The sequence below is a fragment of the Neofelis nebulosa genome, chromosome 9 (assembly GCF_028018385.1).
Source record: "Neofelis nebulosa isolate mNeoNeb1 chromosome 9, mNeoNeb1.pri, whole genome shotgun sequence".
In the NCBI taxonomy this organism is placed as follows: domain Eukaryota; kingdom Metazoa; phylum Chordata; class Mammalia; order Carnivora; family Felidae; genus Neofelis; species Neofelis nebulosa.
In genome coordinates this window covers 114,829,580-114,851,468 of record NC_080790.1, presented here as the reverse complement: position 1 = coordinate 114,851,468, position 21,889 = coordinate 114,829,580, and the positions used below count along the sequence as shown (strand labels likewise).

At 48.4% G+C, this 21,889-nt stretch overlaps 1 protein-coding gene across 3 annotated transcripts in view; it reads right to left on the bottom strand.

Annotated features, from left to right (window-relative positions):
* Positions 1-1,054: 1,054 nt before the first annotated feature.
* Positions 1,055-21,889, bottom strand: part of TTLL9 (tubulin tyrosine ligase like 9) — a 43,010-nt gene continuing 22,175 nt past the window's right edge. For 2 of the 3 annotated variants that reach the window (XM_058685226.1, XM_058685228.1), the window contains 9 exons: positions 21,389-21,463; positions 20,127-20,217; positions 19,164-19,204; positions 18,180-18,267; positions 12,509-12,567; positions 11,286-11,482; positions 9,456-9,569; positions 7,892-8,016; positions 1,055-1,444 (listed from right to left, as the gene is read on the bottom strand). In XM_058685226.1, coding sequence (XP_058541209.1) covers positions 1,368-1,444; positions 7,892-8,016; positions 9,456-9,569; positions 11,286-11,482; positions 12,509-12,567; positions 18,180-18,267; positions 19,164-19,204; positions 20,127-20,217; positions 21,389-21,463 — 867 coding nt within the window. In that variant the 3' untranslated portion in view covers positions 1,055-1,367. The remainder of the gene's footprint in view (positions 1,445-7,891; positions 8,017-9,455; positions 9,570-11,285; positions 11,483-12,508; positions 12,568-18,179; positions 18,268-19,163; positions 19,205-20,126; positions 20,218-21,388; positions 21,464-21,889) is intronic. The other variant, XM_058685227.1, reaches the window with a different exon arrangement.

The following is a 21,889-nucleotide window of genomic DNA, read 5'->3' as shown; positions in this document are numbered from 1 at the left end:
GTGAAAGAGAAGGACACCTCACCTTTGTAGTACATATTACATAAAAATGTAAAAAAGGGACCGGAGCATTCGCCCCGGTAGCTGCTGTCTGATAGGTGTGCCTGGCGCGTGACTTCTGTCTGAACGTTGTCCCTGCCTGTGTGGCAGGGTGGATGCTTGGCCAAAGGAGCCGGTCAGGTTGGCTGTCCTGGAAATGAGGAACCTGTGTCCAGGGCTGTCTGGCCTTGCCTCAGTCACATGGGTGGAAGGAGGTTCCCACGCTCTGAGGCAGGAGGCCCAGAGTGGCCTAGCTTCTGGCCTTCCCAAGGCCGGCTGGTTCACTTCTTGGGTCTGCCAGTATTTTTCCTTCCCAAAATCCCTTCCCCTTCCCCTTCTGCTATTTGCAGCCAAAAGAACTGTCCTGCAGTGGGGAGAGTTGCAGCGGGAGCTGCCTGGGCTCTCCTAGGCGGTCCCCCATGGAGCAGTTTGCCCACAGCCCACTCTGCTGCAGTCTCTCTTAAACCAACAGGAGGCTTAGGAATGGTGGAATGTGTAGAGAATGCAGAACTTTGATTTGCGCCCAACTCCCCAAGCCGTATCCCGTTGCTGGCCAGGCCAAGGCCTTCTGGCTTAAAAAGCTCAGCTCCCAACCTCGGGAAGGTGCGTAGAGGCCCCACATCACCTAGCTGCCTCCTAAGTGCACCTTTGCAGAGACCCTCGCTAAGCAGCTTGGCCTTCCCGATCCTTCCCTTGTCCACTTGAAAAACAAGGATGCTCTGGCCTGTTGATGTTAAGATGGTCAGGGGAGCTCCATGAATTCCTGACACGCCAAGTCAGGGTGTTGCATGGGGGGAAAGGTGTATTTAGGGCTCAGCCTTTCCCCAGACCCCCAGTAATCCAGTAAGTGCTTGCTTTGCAAGCACACCTTAAGACCAGTTCCCTAGCCCCTGACCCCTTGCTCCTGAAGGCTTGTTTCAAGCACTGACCTTCAAGACATCAAAGGCTCAAAGCCAGGAGGGCCTGGCTCCGGTCAGCATCATGCCCCGAGCCAGGCCCAGTGCCCAGTGACTCCGAGTGAGGTCTGTTCTCATTTATTCGACAGGATCTCTCTGGGGTAGCAGAACTTGCTGCGGTTGTCCTTGTCAGGCCCGATGGCCAGGCCAATCCCTCAAGGTTAATACGCATCTAGTCCCAGGGATTGGCCGTCTCCTGGTGCAGAGGTGCCCAGGTGGGGGCATCCAGGGGACGTGGAACAAGCAGTAAGCAGCAACGCTGCTGCCAGGCCAGAGGGAGGGAGGTGAGTGCTTGGAGGCACCGCTGTGCTGGAAAGAGGGGGGAGAGGACTGTGCTGGCACCTCCCAGGGTCGCTTTCCTCCCCACCACGGGGACTAACTGGAGGCTTTCTTCTGGCTTTGAAGGGAGCGGAACAGTTGCCTCAGCTGTTTTTTCCGATCGTTGGCACAGCCTGGAAGGGAAATGGAGTGTTAGCTGGGATGGCCTGTCCTTGGTAGAGGAGACATGGGGGGCGTGGAGGGGCCTGTGCTCCCACTTCCTGGAAGAGGGAGGGCCCGCAGGAGCCGTGCAACCCCGGATGGCCTGTGTTTTTCCCTGTGTTTTTCGTCCCGACTCCACTCCTGAACTGCACGCCCTCAAGCAGATCATTCTCCCCTGTTGAGCATAGCTTTCTCATCGATCAACCAGGATACCTGCTTTGTGGACTGAATGTAAGGATCACTAGAAAAAGGTAACATTCAACCCCGGTGCTGAATGCGGATGAACTTGCTGAGCCTTCACAGGAATGACGTGTAGAAGAAAACTGAGTTTCAGACAGGGTAAGAAATTTGCTTCGAATCATACCGCAAGTAGCAGAACTGAGACTCGAACCCAGATCTAGCTCCAGAGGCCAAGCTCTTTTTTTTTTTTTTAATTTTGAGAGAGAGTGTGAGCAGGGGAGGGGCAGAGAGAGAGAGAGGCGGAGAGAGAGAGAGAGAGAGAGAGAGAGAGAGAGAGAATCCCAAGCAGGCCCTGCACTGTCAGCACAGACAGGCCACGCTCTTAACCACTACCCCACACTACCTTTCCTCTTGGCTTCGCTTGGTGAAAACATTGCAAGCTAGCATAGTGCCTGGTACCTAACAGGTTAAACGTTAGCTTCCTTCCCTTCCTTACCCAACCCCATATGGCAGGCACAAGTGGTTAAGAGAGGAATTTTCCCCGCAAGTGGCCCCTACTCCTGGCAGGGTGTCCCAGGCAATCCATGCTGAGAGGCGACAGGAGCTTCTGAGACACCTCCTCTCAGCACCTTCACGGCGTTACCCGCTTCTCGTTTGTTCTCACGGCTGGTCTGTGAGGCAGCATCATGGTCCTTTAGTTGTGCCAGGCACACTGATGGCGCTCACAGATGCTGGCTGAATGACTGCATCGCTGTGGCCACAACTACTGACCTGGAGGCATCTGCCCTCTCAGCACCCCAGAGCCTCCTGGGTACTCAACTGATCATCAAGGCTTCACTGAGCTGAGGCCCACTATATGCGTCCCCAGGGTTTTCCAAAGTGAGTTCCATGGAACTACCTGGTTCCTTCATAACTCCCAAATCTTTGTGTCCAATGCAAGCCTCTTGTTGGAGTTCTAGACTCATCTCTGAGTTACCTGCTGATCTTTTCACCCGGAGACCCTTCAACCCTTCATTTCATCCAGGCTCTTCCCAACTCGACCAGCTTCTCTTGTGCTCGCACCCAGACGCTCGACTGGAGACTTGGGGATTATTCTAGAGACTTCTAAAGCAGGGGCTCTCAACTAGGCTGTGCTTTAGTCAGCTGGGACCTTTTAAAACTCCTAAGGGCCAGGGGCGCCTGGGTGGCTCAGTCGGTTAAGCGGCCGACTTCGGCTCAAGTCGTGATCTCGCGGTCTGTGAGTTCGAGCCCTGCGTCGGGCTCTGTGCTGACAGCTCAGAGCCTGGAGCCTGTTTCAGATTCTGTGTCTCCCTCTCTCTGACCCTCCCCCGTTCATGCTCTGTCTCTCTGTGTCTCAAAAATAAATAAACGTTAAAAAAAAAAAAAAATTTTAAAACTCCTAAGGGCCAGATCAACTGTATCTTTACCTTCAGCAGACATTAGTACTTTTGAAAGCTCCAGCATAATTCCTATAGCGGCCAAGATGGAGAGCCACTGTTCTGCATCTTTGCGACTCAGACAGGGTCCAGGGATAAGCAGCATTAATATCTGAGGCAGATGGTTGCCAAAGATGGCTGCAACAACTCCTTCCATTCCTATATGCACGCCTTCCTGCAAGGTGACTGCCGCTCCTTGACCCAGTGGAGGGCTCCATTTCCTTGCCCTGTGAATCTGGGCTACAGCAGCTTTGACTAATGGATTGTGACGGAATGACACTACACCGTGGGACTTCTGAGCCTAGGCCTCAGGGGGCTTTGCTAGGTCTCCCACCTTCTTGGAACGTGAGACTACCATGGGAAGAAGCCAGGGCTGGGCTGCTGGAGGATGAGTGGCCACCTGGAAAGAGAGGCCCCGCTGACAGCCAGCATCACAACCACCACCCGTGCGAATGAGGCTATTCTAGGCCTTGTGTCTCAGTGAATCGGCCGGGTGCCTGCAGCCTAATGAATGACCCCAGGCGAGACCTGAAGAATCAGCAAATGGGACAGAAGTTGTTTTAAGCCTCTAGGTTTGGGGAGAGTTTGTTTGTTACATAGCAACAGTCAACTAGGAGAGCATCACCTGGGAGCTTGTTAGAAAGGCAGAATGTTAGGCCCGCATCCCAAACCTACTGAATCGTAATCTGCATTTTAACAAGATTTCCAGATGATTATATATATGCACATCAAAGCTTGAAAGCTCTGTAGAGTCATCTTGCAACAACACAAGGTGGCACTGCTGTAGAAAAGCCTTTCATAAATCCCCTCTCCTCTCCTTTCTCAAGCAAATTAATCGACACTCCAGGCTTCCTTGCAGCTGGGGTGGCCATGTGACCCAGTTCTTGCCCATAAGATGTCAGCCCTGGGAGGGTTTCCCTTTTGGAATAAAGAGTCAAATCTTGAAGGAAAAGCCTTGGCCCTTGGGCCTTCCTGCTTCTTCCTGCCTGGGACGAAGACACAGTGTCTGGAGTAGGAGCAGCCATATTGCAACCATGAGGCAACAAGCATGAGCACCAAGGCAACCCACTAAGTGTAGCCAAGTGGAGAGAAGAAAGCGCTGGGTCTCTGGGGGCATTTTGCATCCATTGTGTCAGCCCTGTCCCCTACCCCAAGACATCCTGTGGCTCAAAACAGATCATTCCCTTTCTGTGTAACTATTATTTGGCTTTTCAGTTGCTTGTAGCCAAACTCAATCCTAAATCCTATCAAACCCTAAAAAAAGATTTAAAACTTCTTTTCATTAAAAAAAAAAAAAGCCACTTAAATAAAATTTAAAAAGCAAATAACAAATTCAGGAAAATATTTATAAATACATTTGACAGAGGGGTAATGTCATCAATGTATTGATATCCAAGGCCTTTATAAATTTAGAGAACAAGCCACTGAAAACTGCATAAAGACTATGGACAGCTTACAAAAGAAGAAATACGAATTGAAAAACTCTGCAACATAACCAGTAATCAACAGAATGCACATAAAAACAAATCTACTTTTTTTTTTTTTTTTTTTTTTTATTTATTTATTTTTTAATATATGAAATTTACTGTCAAATTGGTTTCCATACAACACCCAGTGCTCATCCCAAAAGGTGCCCTCCTCAATACCCATCACCCACCCTGCCCTCCCTCCCACCCCCCATCAACCCTCAGTTTGTTCTCAGTTTTTAACAGTCTCTTATGCTTTGGCTCTCTCCCACTCTAACCTCTTTTTTTTTTTTTTTCTCCCTTCCCCTCCCCCATGGGTTTCTGTTACGTTTCTCAGGATCCACATAAGAGTGAAACCATATGGTATCTGTCTTTCTCTGTATGGCTTATTTCACTTAGCATCACACTCTCCAGTTCCATCCACGTTGCTACAAAAGGCCATATTTCATTCTTTCTCATTGCCACGTAGTATTCCATTGTGTATATAAACCACAATTTCTTTATCCATTCATCAGTTGATGGACATTTAGGCTCTTTCCATAATTTGGCGATTGTTGAGAGTGCTGCTATAAACATTGGGGTACAAGTGCCCCTATGCATCAGTACTCCTGTATCCCTTGGATAAATTCCTAGCAGTGCTATTGCTGGGTCATAGGGTAGGTCTATTTTTAATTTTTTGAGGAACCTCCACACTGCTTTCCAGAGCGGCTGCACCAATTTGCATTCCCACCAACAGTGCAAGAGGGTTCCCGTCTCTCCACATCCTCTCCAGCATCTATAGTCTCCTGATTTCTTCATTTTGGCCACTCTGACTGGCGTGAGGTGGTATCTGAGTGTGGTTTTGATTTGTATTTCCCTGATGAGGAGCGACGTTGAACATCTTTTCATGTGCCTGTTGGCCATCCGGATGTCTTCTTTAGAGAAGTGTCTATTCATGTTTTCTGCCCATTTCTTCACTGGGTTATTTGTTTTTCGGGTGTGGAGTTTGATGAGCTCTTTATAGATTTTGGATACTAGCCCTTTGTCCGATGTGTCATTTGCAAATATCTTTTCCCATTCCGTTGGTTGCCTTTTAGTTTTGTTGGTTGTTTCCTTTGCTGTGCAGAAGCTTTTTATCTTCATAAGGTCCCAGTAATTCACTTTTGCTTTTAATTCCCTTGCCTTTGGGGATGTGCCGAGTAAGAGATTGCTACGGCTGAGGTCAGAGAGGTCTTTTCCTGCTTTCTCCTCTAAGGTTTTGATGGTTTCCTGTCTCACATTCAGGTCCTTTATCCATTTTGAGTTTATTTTTGTGAATGGTGTGAGAAAGTGGTCTAGTTTCAACCTTCTGCATGTTGCTGTCCAGTTCTCCCAGCACCATTTGTTAAAGAGACTGTCTTTTTTCCATTGGATGTTCTTTCCTGCTTTGTCAAAGATGAGTTGGCCATACGTTTGTGGGTCTAGTTCTGGGGTTTCTATTCTATTCCATTGGTCTATGTGTCTGTTTTTGTGCCAATACCATGCTGTCTTGATGATGACAGCTTTGTAGTAGAGGCTAAAGTCTGGGATTGTGATGCCTCCTGCTTTGGTCTTCTTCAAAATTACTTTGGCTATTCGGGGCCTTTTCTGGTTCCATATGAATTTTAGGATGGCTTGTTCTAGTTTCGACAAGAATGCTGGTGCAATTTTGATTGGGATTGCATTGAATGTGTAGATAGCTTTGGGCAGTATTGACATTTTGACAATATTTATTCTTCCAATCCATGAGCAGGGAATGTCTTTCCATTTCTTTATATCTTCTTCAATTACCTTCATAAGCTTTCTATAGTTTTCAGCATACAGATCTTGTACATCTTTGGTTAGATTTATTCCTAGGTATTTTATGCTTCTTGGTGCAATTGTGAATGGGATCAGTTTCTTTATTTGTCTTTCTGTTGCTTCATTGTTAGTGTATAAGAATGCAACTGATTTCTGTACATTGATTTTGTATCCGGCAACTTTGCTGAATTCATATATCAGTTCTAGCAGACTTTTGGTGGAGTCTATCGGATTTTCCATGTATAATATCATGTCATCTGCAAAAAGCGAAAGCTTGACTTCATCTTTGCCAATTTTGATGCCTTTGATTTCCTTTTGTTGTCTGATTGCTGATGCTAGAACTTCCAGCACTATACAAATCTACTTTTTTACCTATCTAGTTGACAAAGGTTTTTTGTGGTGTTGTGTGTGTGTGCGTGTGTGTGTGCGTGTGCGTGTGTGTGTTTTATTCAGAGCAGGCAAATCTGTGTACTCTTTCTAAAAAGCAATTTGGCTGTAATAAGTCCATCCTTTTGACCCAGTACTTCTACTTCTAGGAGTCTGTCCTAAAGAAATAGCCAGAATTTCAGCTGAGCTTGATGTGAGAAGATGTTCATCACAGCATGGCATTACTTATAAAAGAAAAAAATTGGAATCATACCAAATGTTCAATTATGAGAAATTGATTTAGTAAGGTTGACCTATATACAAGCTGGAATATTTTACAGCTGTAGAGTAATTTTGTTTTTAATTGTGCTAAGGGATAGAATTTTCTAGCACCCAAGCATTCAGGTTTTAGAGTAAGAGGGATTGGAGTTCAACTCCTCATCACTTATAACTGGGACCTTCAGCAAGTTATGTAACACCTGGAGACCACTTCTCCATCTATAAAATGATACAAGCTGCCTAAAAATGAAATGATGTACGTAAAGCTTGGACCTGGCCAAAAAGTGTTTCCAAAAGAGAGGCTCTTATTAGTATTGTTGAATGACATGGAATATACTATGTGGAAAAGTGGGACTCAAAACTCCAGCCCAATGCCAATGTTGTAAAGAAAAAAGTATAAATATAGGCATTTTTGAAAAACTGGAATGAAATACAACAGATTGTTGAAGCTGGTTATGTCTGGATGGTTTTTTATTCCCTTTTAGTTTTCAAATACTCTACAATGAGTGAATAATTTTTATAATCAAGAAAATTTTTCACTTTTTAAAAACCAAGCTTAAAGTCAAGCCCTGAAGTCCTTAATTTCTTTTACCACATTGTACATTTTTGGAGTTCTTTTCCACCTAAGCCTTTTGCAATCCACCTCCTGATAGATGAATAATATCTCTTGCCATGTGCCAGGTGGCATTCTAGGCATATGTTGAGATAAAAACTCTTTTGTCTCCATTTTACAGATGAGGAACAGAGAGGTTAAGTCCCTTGCCCAAGGTCACACAGCTGGTAAATTGTAGATCAAATTAAAACGGTCTAACCACTATGCCAAGCTGCCTCCTAGACTACCTGGCTCCTCTCATGACACATCCCCCGTGCCCACTCCCCACCTGGCCCCACTTACCAAGGTGTGTGTTGGTCACAAAATTCCCCATCCCCGACAGGTCAGGAGCCCCCTCTTCTCGGCTGACAGGGCCATCATTCCACATGAGGTCAAAGCCTCCCACTCGCTTCTCCCTTCCTGTGAGCCTAGATGGGCAGGAGATACAAGGGGCTAATGAAGGTGCACCTGGTGAAGCCCTAAGACCCAGGCCAGGCTCCTGATCCCTCCCGGCACCCTGCTTGTGCCCACGCTGTCAGCATTTCTTCTTTTGTTCACCCATTTCCCAGGTTTCAGAGGGGTCGTCTCCCATATTGTCCCCAGGCCCCCACCCTTGCCCTCGGTAACATGAACCTACTTATACTTAAAGTCTGCTGTCCTTCCCAGACTATAAACTGCAGGAAGGCAGGGACTAGGTCTGTTTTGTCCTTTACTGTGTCCCCGGTGTGGGGCACAGGTCTTGGCACATAGTAGGAGCTCAAATGTTTGTTGAATGAATGAATGATGGTAGATACAGAGGACACTTGAGGTTCTACCTGCTCAGCACCCATTTCAGCTTCTTTCAGCCTCAGGGTACCTTGGGTTTTTTTGAGAACCACTCCTCCCTCTCTCACTCACATGGCTCAGCTCAGGGCTGATCCTACTCCCCTGGGAGATGGGCACAACATGTAGGCCCAGTCAATCAAGAGTCACAATGATTGGTTCAGAGATAGGCATTGACATAATCCCCACCAATAAGAATGAGAGTTAGCCCTCAAACTTTTGCTGGAATAATTGGGAAAAAGCTAATACACAGGAAAGAGGTGGGTCACGGAGAAGGAGAAAGGGAAAGAAAGGGAATCAACCAATACTGACTGAGAACCTGGATTCAGCCATTCCTGAAGTCAGACCCTGGGTTTTCCCATCATATGCACATCGTTATAACAGTAGATAGTCTCAGGGCGCCTGAGTGGCTCAGTCGGTTAAGCGTCTGACTTTGGCACAAGTCGTGATCTCATGGTTTGTGGGTTAAGCCCCGTGTCAGGCTCTGTGCTGACAGCTCAGAGCCTGGAGCCTGCTTCGGATTCTGTGTCTCCCCGTCTCTCAGACCCTCCCCTGCTCAAGCTCTGTCTCCCTCTGTCTCTCAATAAAATATAAGTGTTAAAAAATAAAAAATAAAATAAAATAAAAACATTAAAAAAAATAACAGTAGGTAGTCTCTTATTGAGCACTTACTATGAGCAAGGCACTTTATAATAAATTATCTTAGTAGATTAATTTAACAATCCTGGGGGTTAACATGAGGTTTCCCATTTTACAGACCAGAAAACAGGCTTAGACAAGTGAAGTCCAGGGTCTCATGGAAATCCTGCTGGACTGAATCTCAGAAGGCTATAGGTGGCCCTGCTGTGCCTCAAAAGGGCTGAGTCCTTGGACCAGGATCCAACCCTGTGTGGACATCTCAGTTTGTCCATCTGTAAAATGGTGAGCAGGCCCGAACCATCTCTAAGGGCCACTCAAGTCCCAGGGTTCTGAGTTCTCTGTCTTCCTTGATGGGAGCCCCAACTGTCACATACAGGGGTGCCTGAGCGAGGCTGCCTTCCCTCACCTGGCCTCCATGTCCACGACATGCAGGGTATCTTCCAGAAGGCAGGTCTTGAGCTCATAGTCCTCCTGGCTGCTGGCTGTCAGTGATGGGGATGCGTTGACCTCCAGGAGCCACCTGGGGAAGGAGGGGAATGGAGAGCCTTAGGGTTGCCTGGTCCCTGGGGACCCTGGAATTTCATGGAGAGGCTAGATGGGGTGCCTGGGCCCAACCCTCAGTTCAACCAAGGTTGCTGTCTCCATTTTTCCACTAGAAGAAAGGTTTCAGTGGCTGAAACTTTTTGAAAACAATTGTCACAAACTTGAAATCCCCACTGGGGCCAGGTGGTACCCAAACGAGGCAAGCTGGAGGGGGTGGAATGATCTTGGTGCCCTCGTATTGCTCTTCCTTCTCCCACTAGAGCTGTGAATACAAGACAAAGTCCCATTTCCTAGTGAACTTTTGCGTGTGTGGGCAATGGCCACTGAGGGCGGCAGGAGCTGGGAGGGGTGGAGAGCGGTGAACCGGGAAGAACATTCCACTCTAAAGCGGTGGCCCCTCCAGGAGACTGTCACCCTGTGGGAGTGTGAGCCCAGGGTTCTGAGTTTTCCAGAAAAGGAGAACATCCAGATTGTTGTGTAAACATCTCCCAGTTTTTCGAGATGCTCAAATGAATTTACAAGGAAAATAATTTGAACTCCAAAATTGAAGCGTCTGTGGCCAAAAGCAGCCCAAGGGCCTAGAGCTTGCAAACTCTTGTTTTGTGCAAATCCGGTCATTTACAGACAAGAACCTGGGGCACAGAGAGGGCAGGACCCATCCGGCAGGTGAGTGGCAGACTCGGGCGCCCCTCCCACCCCCAAGCTTGTTTCCCCATCAGTGTCCACTTTAATACCCGCAGCCACATCTTTGTAGCAGGGGGCAAAGGAGAGACCCGCTGGCACCTGGACCCTGTTTCCTTGAACCTGGGTCTGACATAGGTATCAGTCTAGAGCTCCTACTGCTGGCTCGGAAAGCCCTCAGCACCTATCCAGTGACCCTGCGGAAGGAGCTCGTGAGCCACAGGGCAGGCAGGGAGTAGCTCAGCCCAGGAATTATGACCTGGCTCTGCCCTTGACTTAATGTGTAACCCCAAGCGCCCAGAACAAACCCACTGGGCTTCTGTGTCCTGTTGTGTCACATGAGGGCCATCACGATGGTCCCTGCCACCTCAGGCTTGTCTTCCTCAACAGCTCAACCTCCTCTGTGGGGATTGTGGGAGCGCACCAAATTCCTTTTTTTTTTTTAATGTTTATTTTTGAGAGAGAGAGACAGAGCGTGAGCAGGGAGGGGCAGAGAGAGAGAGGGAGACACAGAATCCGAAGCAGGCTCCAGGCTGTCAGCAAGAGCCCAACACGGGGCTGGAACTCACAAACCGTGAAATCATGACCTGAGCCAAAGTTGGACGCTCAACCGACTGAGCCACCCAGGCGCCCCATGAATGCACCACATTCTTAACAGGAAGTGACATGGTAACAATATTCCCTTACACGGCACTTTGCACCCTGAGAGCAGCGGGGCTTACAGAGAAGTTTCTTGCCTGGTACTTGGGAAGGATTGCTGACTCAGCAGATGTTCAGGAAAGGTCTTTTAGCGCCAGGCACGGGGTTCGGTGCTTTACAGACAATACCTCATTTATCCCTCGTAATAATTCTATAAGCACAATGTCCATTTTACAGATGGGCAAACTGAGTCACAAAACTAGGAAGTGCGTCCAACCAGGAAGCGGCAGAGACCACACCGGGGCCGTCTGGGTGCAGAGTGTGTGAAACGTACCCCGCCCCCGTTCCCCGGGCTGCCGGCCCACCCACTTACGGTTTGAGGTCCCGGTCTATGAGGATGTCATAGCCGTACAGCTCAAAGCAGTGCTTGTCGCTGATGATCACCTTCTGCACGCTCTGCAGGCTCCTGATGAAGATGTTGTCCATGTCGCTGAAGAGCCTCTCCACCGCCTCCGGCCCATGCTTGGACGCCAGGTACTGGCGGAAGCGCTGGATCATCCACTTGCAGCCCTGGGGCCCCAAGCACCCAGGGAGTGGGGGAGAGGGAGCCTCCGTTAACTGGGACCTGGCCGGCCGGGACCCTCAAACAGTCACCATCAGCACGGGCCTTGGGTTTCGACAAGAGGCTCCCACCAGGGTCCTGTGATTAGGAGGACTCTGAGTTTGTCCCTCTTGCAGGGCAAAGCTACTGCATGCTCAGGGGAAGGGGTGGATGTGCCCTCCCAGAGCCTGTGCTTCTTTCTAGAGCACAGCCTGGGTCCCCAGGCTCCCGGAAGTCGCTGCCCCAACACCCTGCACAGGTTTCTTCCCTGGGCCTGCCTTCCTGGGGACAGACTGCACTGACCATGGGTGTACCCTGAGACCCAAAGATGACCAACTGGTTACTGTTTTCGGGGGGCTAGGGGTACGTATATGCAGGAGGCCCCCACTGTGTAGGATGGAGCTGGGGGAGGGAAAAGAGGGGAGCGAGTGTGAGCTGGGAGCCAGCTCTCCCTGTGCCCCTCTGTTCTGGCTCTTAACTCTGAGAAGTCTGAGAATTCTAAATTCGAACTTGGCCTTGTAGGTTATTAGACAGATAAATGGATGGATGGATGGATGATAGACAGATGAAAGAAAGAAAAAGAAAAAAAGAAAGAGAAAGAAAGAAAGAAAAGAAAGGAAAGAAGGGAAAGAAAGAAAGAAAGAAGAAAGGAAAAGAGAGAGAAAGAAAGAAAGAAAGAAAAAGAAAGAAAAGAAAGAAAGAAAGAAGGAAAGAAAGAAAGAAAATGCTTTCAAGGTAGGAGGATAGAACACATTTTGTTACAGGGTGTGTGTCTTTGATTCGTAACTTTTAAATATTCAGACGCACAATGTGTGGGTCTCCTTCTGTACTCTTGTCCTGGGTCCTGCAAGTGGGAAGGGTGGTCCTGACCTCACTGATGAACTGGAACTATGAGCCCAAGACTGACCTGTCCTGGGCTCCGTGGTACACCATCTCCTCACCCCAACCCAGTCCCAAAAGGCTGGCTCTGGAGGCCAGAAGCACAGCTTCCTCACCTTCTTTGGATGGTAGTCAGGAGAGGTCTTTTGCACAGCGACATTGGTGAGGTGAACATCTGGGAGAGGTAGGTGGTCAAGGACAAGTGTGAACAAGAAGGGTGAGCCCTGTTCCATGGAACCCCCAGAGATCAGACTAAGACTTGTGCTTGGACATTGATGAGGAAGGCGCCACAATGGCCCAGACGTCACATATGTGGGCCTTGAGTTCAGATGGGCCTGGGTTCAAATCCCACCTGCGCCTTTTACTGGCTGTGCGCCCCTGAGCAAGTCACTTAACCCCTGAGCCCTATTAAGTGGGGGGACTTAGGTGGGGGAAACGGGCAAAGAGTAAGCAAACAATCAAAACCAATCTGGACGGAAGTGGGGCTGATTAGTTATGAAATCTTTCAGCGGAATTTTTTTTAGCTTAAAAACGACAATAGAAATCACAGAGGAAGTCAGCGGATGAACAGAGCCAACCATGTAAAAATAAAAATAATCAGATATCAGGGCAAGAATGAAAAGCAAGCATGACTAGATAAAAGATTTGTAGCAAATGTGACAGACTAATGTTTTTATCACATGAAAATCCCACATAAATTGTTAACAATAAAAATTTATGACCCTAATAGATACATAGATATAGGGGTATGAAAACATCAGGGAAAACATAACTGCTAAAAGACCATCTGGGAAAATGCCTGACGTTTCTAGTAGTAGAAGATACATAATTTTAAAGGGATGTAAATGGAGGGGAGGGGTGGCGCCCGAGTGGCTCAGTTGGTTAAGCATCTGACTTCACGAGATCAGGTCAGGATCTCATGGTTTATGAGTTCAAGCCCCACATCAGGCTCTGTGCTGACAGCTTGGAGCCTGGAGCTGCTTCAGATTCTGTGTCTCCCTCTCTCTCTGCCCCTCCCCTGCTCGTGCTCTGTTTCTCTCTCAAAACTAAATAAACATTAAAAAACAATTAAAAAGCTGTAAATAAAGGGATGTAAATGAGGAAGAAGTACCAATTGGAAGAAACGCAAATTCTAAGGCAAAACCCTGCTTCCCTATTAAGTCAGTTACATATTTTTTAACCTTTTTATTTGGAAAAACTCAAAACTCACAGAATCATTGCAAGTGTAATGAATGCCCATATAGGCTTCATCTACAGGTGCTAATCGTTTTAGAAATGTCTTTAAACATTTTTTTTTAATGTTCATTTATTTTTGAGAGAGACAGAGCACGAGCGGGGGAGGGGGAGAGAGAGAGGGAGACAGAATCTGAAGCAGGCTCCAGGCTCTGAGCCGTCAGCCCGGAGACTGACACCGGGCTTGAACCCACAAACTGTGAGATCATGACCTGAGCCGAAGTTGGATGCTCAACCGACTGAGCCACCCAGGCGCCCCAGAAAAGTCTTTTTTAAATGATTGTTTTCAGGGGCGCCTGGGTGGCTCAGTCGGCTGAGCATCCGACTTGATTTCAGCTTAGGTCATGATTTCACGGTTCGTGGGATCATGCCCAGTGTCGTGCTCTGCACGGACAGCTGGGAGCCTGCTTGGGTTTTTCTCTCTCCCTCTCTCTCACTGCCCTTCCCCCGCTGATACGCGCTCTAAATAAAGTTTTTTTTTTAAGTTCCAAACTGTTTGAAAAAATAAAATCAAATGATTGTCTTCAGCAGGGAGAGCTGGGATAAAATGGCCCTGTCAATGGAAGGGTAATAAAAATACAAAAGAACCTTCTGTAAAACAATCTGGCCCATATACCCTTGACCCAGTATTTACACCTCTGCAATGTCGTCTGAAGGAAAAATTAAATATGGTAAAAGATTTATGAAAAATATGTTTCTTCCCAGCATTGTGTGTCATAATTGGAGGAAGCAGAATACTTTCTAAATGCCTGCAGGGTGGAAGATTAATAAACCAATAAGTCTACTCGGTGGGATACTTTATAACTAATAAAAAATGTCTACAAGGAAAATACTGATATGTGTAGTGAAAAAAAGTTATGTTTATACAGTTGAGATCACTCCTTTATAAAATACAACAACAACAAACTGTACAAACGAACCTGGGAGAAAATACGTCAGGGTAAGTAATTGTCTCTAGAAAATAAGAACACAGAAGGTTTCTTTTCTTTTCTGTTTTTCCTTTTTGTACATTTTCTGAATTTTCTGATTTGCCTTTAAACGGCTCTACTACTTATATTGTGAAAGCTATACTCTTTAAGTGTTTTATTATTTTTATTATTAAAGTAATACATAAAGGTTGTAAAAACAATTCATAATATAGGAAAACGTGTAAAGGTGAAAATAAACGTTCCTGGCCTGATTCTAATCCCCCTTGGTGTTCAGAGTTTATAAATTAGTGAACATCCTTTCTGACTTTCTTCTGAATAGAAACATATTTCCTTAAAAGCAAAACTAGGATTGGGGCGCCTGGGTGGCTTGGTCGGTTAAGCGTCCGACTTCAGCTCAGGTCATGATCTCACGGTCCGTGAGTTCGAGCCCCGCGTCGGGCTCTGTGCTGACAGCTCGGAGCCTGGAGCCTGTTTCAGATTCTGTGTCTCCCTCTCTCTCTGCCCGTCCCCTGTTCATGCTCTGTCTCTCTCTGTCTCAAAAATAAATAAACGTTTAAAAAAAAAAAAAAAAAAAGCAAAACTAGGATTATAAACACACCAGGTCTATACCTGTATGTTGTTTTTCATTTTAATAGTCTGTCTTAGATACCTTTCCATGATATTTTAATTGGCCTCATTATAACAGCTGTACAATAGCATATAGATGTTTTATCGTTCATTTTGCCATCCTTCAAGGGTGTTTTAACTTGTTTCTATTTATTGTTACAGTGCTGAGGTCATTATTTTTATATTTTGTGTGTGCACATACATGCATATATATTTGAATAACTGTATGTGAACTATATATAAAAATATAAATCTCTAACTCTTAAATATGGAGAACAGAGGGTTACTGGAGGGGTTGTGGGACGGGGGTGGGCTAAATGGGTAAGGGGCACTAAGGAATCTACTCCTGAAATCATTGTTGCACTATATGCTAACTAACTTGGATGTAAATTAAAAAAATTAAAGAAAAAAACATTTAAAAAATGTAAATCTGTATATTTAAGGTCAGGTTAAAATATGTCTTATTTATGATCTTTATGAACTTTATGATCCAAAGTTGTTTTATTATTATTATTTTTTTAATTTTTTTTAACGTTTATTTATTTTTGAGACAGAAAGAGACAGAGCATGAACGGGGGAGGGGCAGAGAGAGAGGGAGACACAGAATCGGAAGCAGGCTCCAGGCTCTGAGCCATCAGCCCAGAGCCCGACGCGGGGCTCGAACTCACGGACTGCGAGATCGTGACCTGAGCTGAAGTCGGACGCTTAACTGACTGAGCCACCCAGGCTCCCCTGCTTTATTATTTTAAAAGTTGGTGTGTCATATACGAAACACATACAGCAAAATATTAATATCTGCTAAATCTGGGTGGTGGATGCCTGGATTTCTCTTATAGTCTTTTTTCTGCATTTTTGTACATATTTTAAATATTTCAACGTTTGAAAATTAAAAACAATTAAAGGAAGTTGTGGAACATCATGTGTATTGACTCACTGTGAAAACAGCAAAGGCTTGTTCACTAGAAACTAGTCCTGGGAAAGGCCAGGGTCTGTTTAATAAGGCGCCATGACCCGAGATATACAAGCACTTTTAAGTAGGGAACAGGGGACCACTAACGTGTGCTGAACGCTCACTTTGTGCCGGGCACTGTCCTAAGGGTTTTACGCGTGTCATTTAATTTTAACAAAACACATGGTGGCCAAAAGATAAAACTGCAATGAATGATGACTTGCATATGTTAAATGCTTGCTAGAATTACATAATTAAACAAACATACTAAAAATGCTAGAGTTGGGGCATCTGGGTGGCTCAGTCGGTTAAGCGTCCAACTTCGGCTCAGGTCATGATCTCACGGTTCATGAGTTCGAGCCCCGTGTCAGGCTCTGTGCTGACAGCTCAGAGCCTGGAGCCTGCTTCGGATTCTGCGTCTCCCCCTCTGTCTGCCCCTCCCCTGCTCATGCTCTGTCTCTCTCTGTCTCTCAATAATAAATAAACGTTAAAAAAAATTTTTTTTAATAAAAAATTTAAAAAATGCTGGACTTGGAAAAATAGCGGGGGGCGGGGGGAAATTGTTGGAAATACTCAGCAGGGCCAACTCCCATTCTAACACGCAGGCGACGCATGTGCATGAGCTCAGGACAGACACATAATCGAGAGACAAAATTAAGGCAGGGGGTGGAACTGGCTGGAAGCATTAGCTGTGTTGTCCAAGCAGCAGCAGCAGCAGCAGCAGCACCTTCCATAGCCTTCTCCCCCACAGGCAGGTAATCCAGTCCTGCTGATTCATCATCTCTCCATTTCTGGATTACCGGCCTCTTTGCTTCTGATGCTCATGTCTAAAAATCTTATGTTTATTTATTTTGGAGAGACAGAGCATGAGTCGGGAAGGTCAGAGAGAGAGGAAGACACAGAATCCGAAGCAGGCTCCAGGCTCTGAGCTGTCAGCACAGAGCTCGAAGCAGGGCTCGAACCCATGAACCGTGAGACCATAACCTGAGCCGAAGTTGGACGCTTAACCGACTGAGCCACCCAGGCGCCCCACATCTAAAAATCTGAGAAACATTATTTTTGATGTCAGTATTCTAACCAGATAATACATTCACGTGGTTCAAAAGTCAAAAGGCATCAAAATGTGCCTGAGGAACTATCTCCTCCCCACCCCTGTTCCCACCCGCCCAGTTCTCATCCCAAAGGCAACTTCCGTTCCCAATTTCTTATACTTCCTTCTAGAGATGTCTGCACAGGGATACAAACATATACAGAGATATAATTTGTAATGTGAATGGAAGCATACTTTTCAGAGTTCTATACTTTGTTCTTTTCCAATTAACAATACGTCACAGGGATTATTTCATATCTGTACATAAAGCACGGCCCCATTCCTTTTTAACAGCTGCATAGTATTCCATCATGTAAATGAGCGGTTTATTTCCTTTTTTTTTTCTCTCTCTCTCTCACAAACAAGGCTGAGCAGTGCATTGCCTTTAAACCTCTCTTTTCCTATATTGTGAGTGTACATGTCGGGTAAATTCTCAGAAGGGAATTTGCTGGGTCAGAGGGTATGTGCTTTTTGTCTTTTATAGACATTTGCCAGATTGCCTCTGGAGTGGTTGTACCCACTTACATGCCACCAGCGACACACGTATTCCCCCAGCCTCCCCAGCATAGTGTGTGATCATGTTTTTGGTCTCTGCCAGTTTGGTGGGTGAAGAGGGCATTGTGTTTGAGTGAATGAGTGAGCCAATGTCTAGGCACACGGAAGGATGCAAACATTCTCCAAAGGAGCTCGAGCTCTCCCATCCTGTGAATGTGAGTCAGTGTGGAGCGAGCAGAGAAGTTTGGGGTGAGCTGCTCTGAGCAGAGTGGGGCTGCTCCCCTGGGATCACCGGGGGCTCCCCCACCCCCACAAGACTGTCAGCTCCCAGAGGGAGGGACCAGGCCTGTCTTGTCCACTGCTGTATCTCCTGTGCCGAGACCGCAGCTTGGGACTCGGTGGAATGAAGAAGCTCTCCCTGACCAGCTGGGGGGATGGGGAGGGGCAGGGCGCAAGGGGGCTGGGCAGACGGGATCCGAGGATACACTGGTCATCGATGCTGCTCAGTGTGAAGCGGGTGTTGGAGAATCGGGCGAAGCCGTCCCGGTACAGCCAGGCCCGCAGCGGGATGTACTGTGTCAAGGAGGAAAAGGAGGGAGAGGAAGGGGAGGGGGGCGAATACGAGCAATCTGCCCCTCCTAGCTTTTGCACTCGCTGTTTCTTCCACCTGGAGTGCCCTTCCTTCCTACCTTCTCACATCACCCCTCAAGAATCCGTCCAAACAGCCTCCTCTGATTCCACCCCCTCCCTCCCTGGTGTCAGGGGCAGGGAGAAGACGCAGAAGGGAACCGAATGAACGAGACTCTTCCCTGCTCCGCTACCACGCGCGACACCCTTCCGGGTGTGTCCACGTTCCCCACCAGACGCTCAGCTCCAGGAGCCCAGGGGCTGAGCCCGCCTCCCACGCCCCTATGTCCTCATGTCCCACATTGAGGAGCACCTCACGAAGGTTTGAACGGTTGCTGAACGAATGGGTGGGGAGAGGCGGTATGGCAGCTCCTTGTCTGAGAGTAGACTCTGGCACTAGGCCGCCTGGATTGGGAGCCCAGGTCTGTCTGTCACCTGTGCGTGACCTTGGGTAAGCCACTCAACCCCCTCTGATTCTGTTTCCTCATCTGTAACATGAGGATAATAATAGAACCCGCCTCCCCGGTCATTAGGAGGACCAAACGTAGTAAAACCTGCTGAATACCGGGGTTTGGTACTTAGGAGGTGCTCGGTAAAGGTCAGCTGCGGTTACCAGGAATGGCGGAGTGAATAAAGGACAGGCGGACGGCAAATCCAGACTCGGGTCTCTGAGATGGCAGAAATGGGATCTGTTTCCGTGCCCCCGCCTTACCCTCAGACGCCCCCTGGGCTCTCCCAGGCAGGCTCACATAGGCACCCCCCAGAATGGCTTCTGCCCCCTGTCTCCTGGCCCAGCTCTTCCTTACCTGCTGCTGGAGGAGGGCCCCATGTTAGCTACTCACCGACATCACCAGCACGTAGACGCGCAGGTCAAACTTGCGGCCTGTCAGGCAAGGAAAGAATTCATGCAACAAATACTGACCGTGTGCCAGGCAGCATGGTAGGTTTGGGGGTTAGAGCAGTGGACAGGCAGAGGTGAATGCCAACAAAAGCACAAGAGGTACAAGGAGAAGGTAACGAGGAGAGGAGGTGGTTAATGTGGGGGAAAGGCTGGAGACAGGGGATCAAGGAAGGCTTCGTGGAGAAGTGGTGGCCTAGAGGAAGAGAGGTGCCCCCCAGCCTGGAGGGGCCGGGCCTTGGGGCAGGAGGGACTGCCTGAGCAAAGGGCTCGGTCCAAGGGCAGAGTGGAAGGAGACGAGGTCACTGAGGTCAGCAGGGGCCAGCTCACGTGCAATGTTTGGATTCTGTTTTAGCAACCATGGGAAGCCACTGAGGGGATCTTGTCCCCCTGGGTACTGTGCTGGAGCGGAGCATAGGGGACCAGAGTAGCAGTGGGCATCAGTGAGGATGGGAGGGGACAGTGGCCAGAACCAGGATGGAGGGGGTCAGATGGATTCAAGAGCTGCGTGGGAGCTTGATGGGAGGTCAGACGTGGGAGGGGAAGAGAGAGAAACACACCCACAATGGTCTCCGACCTCTGGCTTAGCAACCAGGGGCTGGAGGGGCTGTATCCCGACGGGGAGGCTGGGGAAGGAGCCATATGGCAGGGGGAGGGCGAGGGTTGAATCTTAGGCATGTTGGGTGTGAGCTGCCGGGAGGTGCCCAAGGGTCGGTGGGACATCAGGATCCGGGCTGCCGGGGTGAGGTCCTGGCTGGAGACAGAAAGCTGGGAGGTCACTGGCATCTGGGGGTGTTGAAAGCCACGAGAGAGGATGGGGTCACTGGGGGAGGGGAGGGAGGATGTTGCCCGAAGTGGTGAGAGGAGCCAAGTGGCCCTCTGTTCTGGGCAGAGACCGCCATCTCACCTCCTATCAGGTAGGGGTTTTCGATATAGCGCTGAGCTACGTAGTTCTCCACGGGGATTTCATCCTTCTGGTCATCAGAACTTCTTGCGTCCTGGTTGTAACAATAAGTATTATTAACATCTACGGACCATTTCCTGTGCAGGAGGCATCGTGCTAGACACTCTCCTCGTTTGGTCTTTAAATCAACCCTATCAGGGAAGGACAAACGTTATCCCCCATTTTACAGATGAGCAAACTGAAGCACAGAGAGGGGAAGCGACTTGCCCAAGGTCACACAGCTGCTCCGTGGCACAGCCGGGATGTGGACCCACACGCGGGCTGGGCCCAGAGCTTCCGCGTTTAACCTCTAGACCTGTGCTGTCTATTTACATTTAAACTGCTTAAAGATAAGTGAATTTAAACGCTAGCACGTGGATGAACCTTGAAGCCATTACGCTAAGTGAAATAAGCCAGATACAAAAGGACAAACACTGTTAGGAGTCCATTTCGACGAGGTCCCTGGAGGAGTCAGATCCACGGAGACAGGAAGTAGAAGAGTGGTTGCCAGGGGCTGGGTTGGGGGGGCTGCTGGGAAACAGGGAGTTAGTGTTTCATGGGGACAGAGTTCTGGAAGCGGACGAGAGTTCTGGAGGTGGACGGTGGTGGTGGTTGCACAATGATGTGAATACACTTAGTGCCCCTAAATTATATGCTTAAACGTCGTTAAGATGGTAAATGTCATGTAGATACAAGAACAAAAAGAAATTTAAAATCCAGTCCTTGAGGGACACCGGCTTCATTTCAGGTGCTCAGCGTCAGCACGTAGCTAGTGGTCACGGTACTGGAGAGCACAGGCATACACCGTTCCGCCTCTGTAGAAAATTCCATCGGTCCGTGCTGCCTGGAGGGCCACGCAGGTGCCCGGGGACTTTCCTCTCCCTTCTCTGCCTGCGAATCCTTTCCTGGCCAGCCCACCGAGGCTCTGTCTCCCACCTGCACAGCACCTCATGGCCTGCAAAGCCCCTTCTCAGCCGCTGTCCCCTTCACGGTAACCATGTGACAAAACTGAGGCCCAAAGGCGAGTGGCGCATACTTGGTGAGGTCACACAAGGGCCTGGTGGCAGGGAGCCACTGGAACTCAGGGTCTCTCGCCCCCAGGGCAGAATTTTCTACACCGGCTGTCCTCCCCCGGCCCCCTCCCCCTCCACCGCCAAGCTGCTTCAAGACAGAGGCAACCAGGCCTTCCCTTCCTGGGCCCCGGGCCACCTGGCACCTGTACTCACATGGCCTCCGGGTGGATTGACAGCGCTCCGGGCTGGCTGGGCCTCTGAGCTGGTGAGCTTCTTCCCAGCGGTGCCCTGATGGGAAGGAATCAGACACACAGAGGAGGGAGGCAATTCACTTACTGAGCACCTGCTCATCCAGCAGGTGCTGGTTGTGTAGCAGCATTATCATCTCTAAAGTTCAGAGGGGGTTAGCAATTTTCCCAAGATCACACAGCTGCTGAGTGGCAGGGGCAGGATTGGAAGCGGGATTCCTACTACGCCGGATCCTGGGATACGGATGGGTCATGGGGAGGGAGGGAGGGAGCTACCTCAGGCTCGGCCTGGGACTTGGAGGAAGAGTCAGCCAAGCTCTCCCCAATCAGGTGAGCAGGAGGCCCAGGTACAGAGGCCACGTTCTCAGGTTTTAGGCAGAGTAACTCATCCTCAGCAGCCACTGTTACTACTCTCCCCCATTTACTTGGGCACAGAGAGGAGAAGAAGCATCTTGCCCAGGGTCAC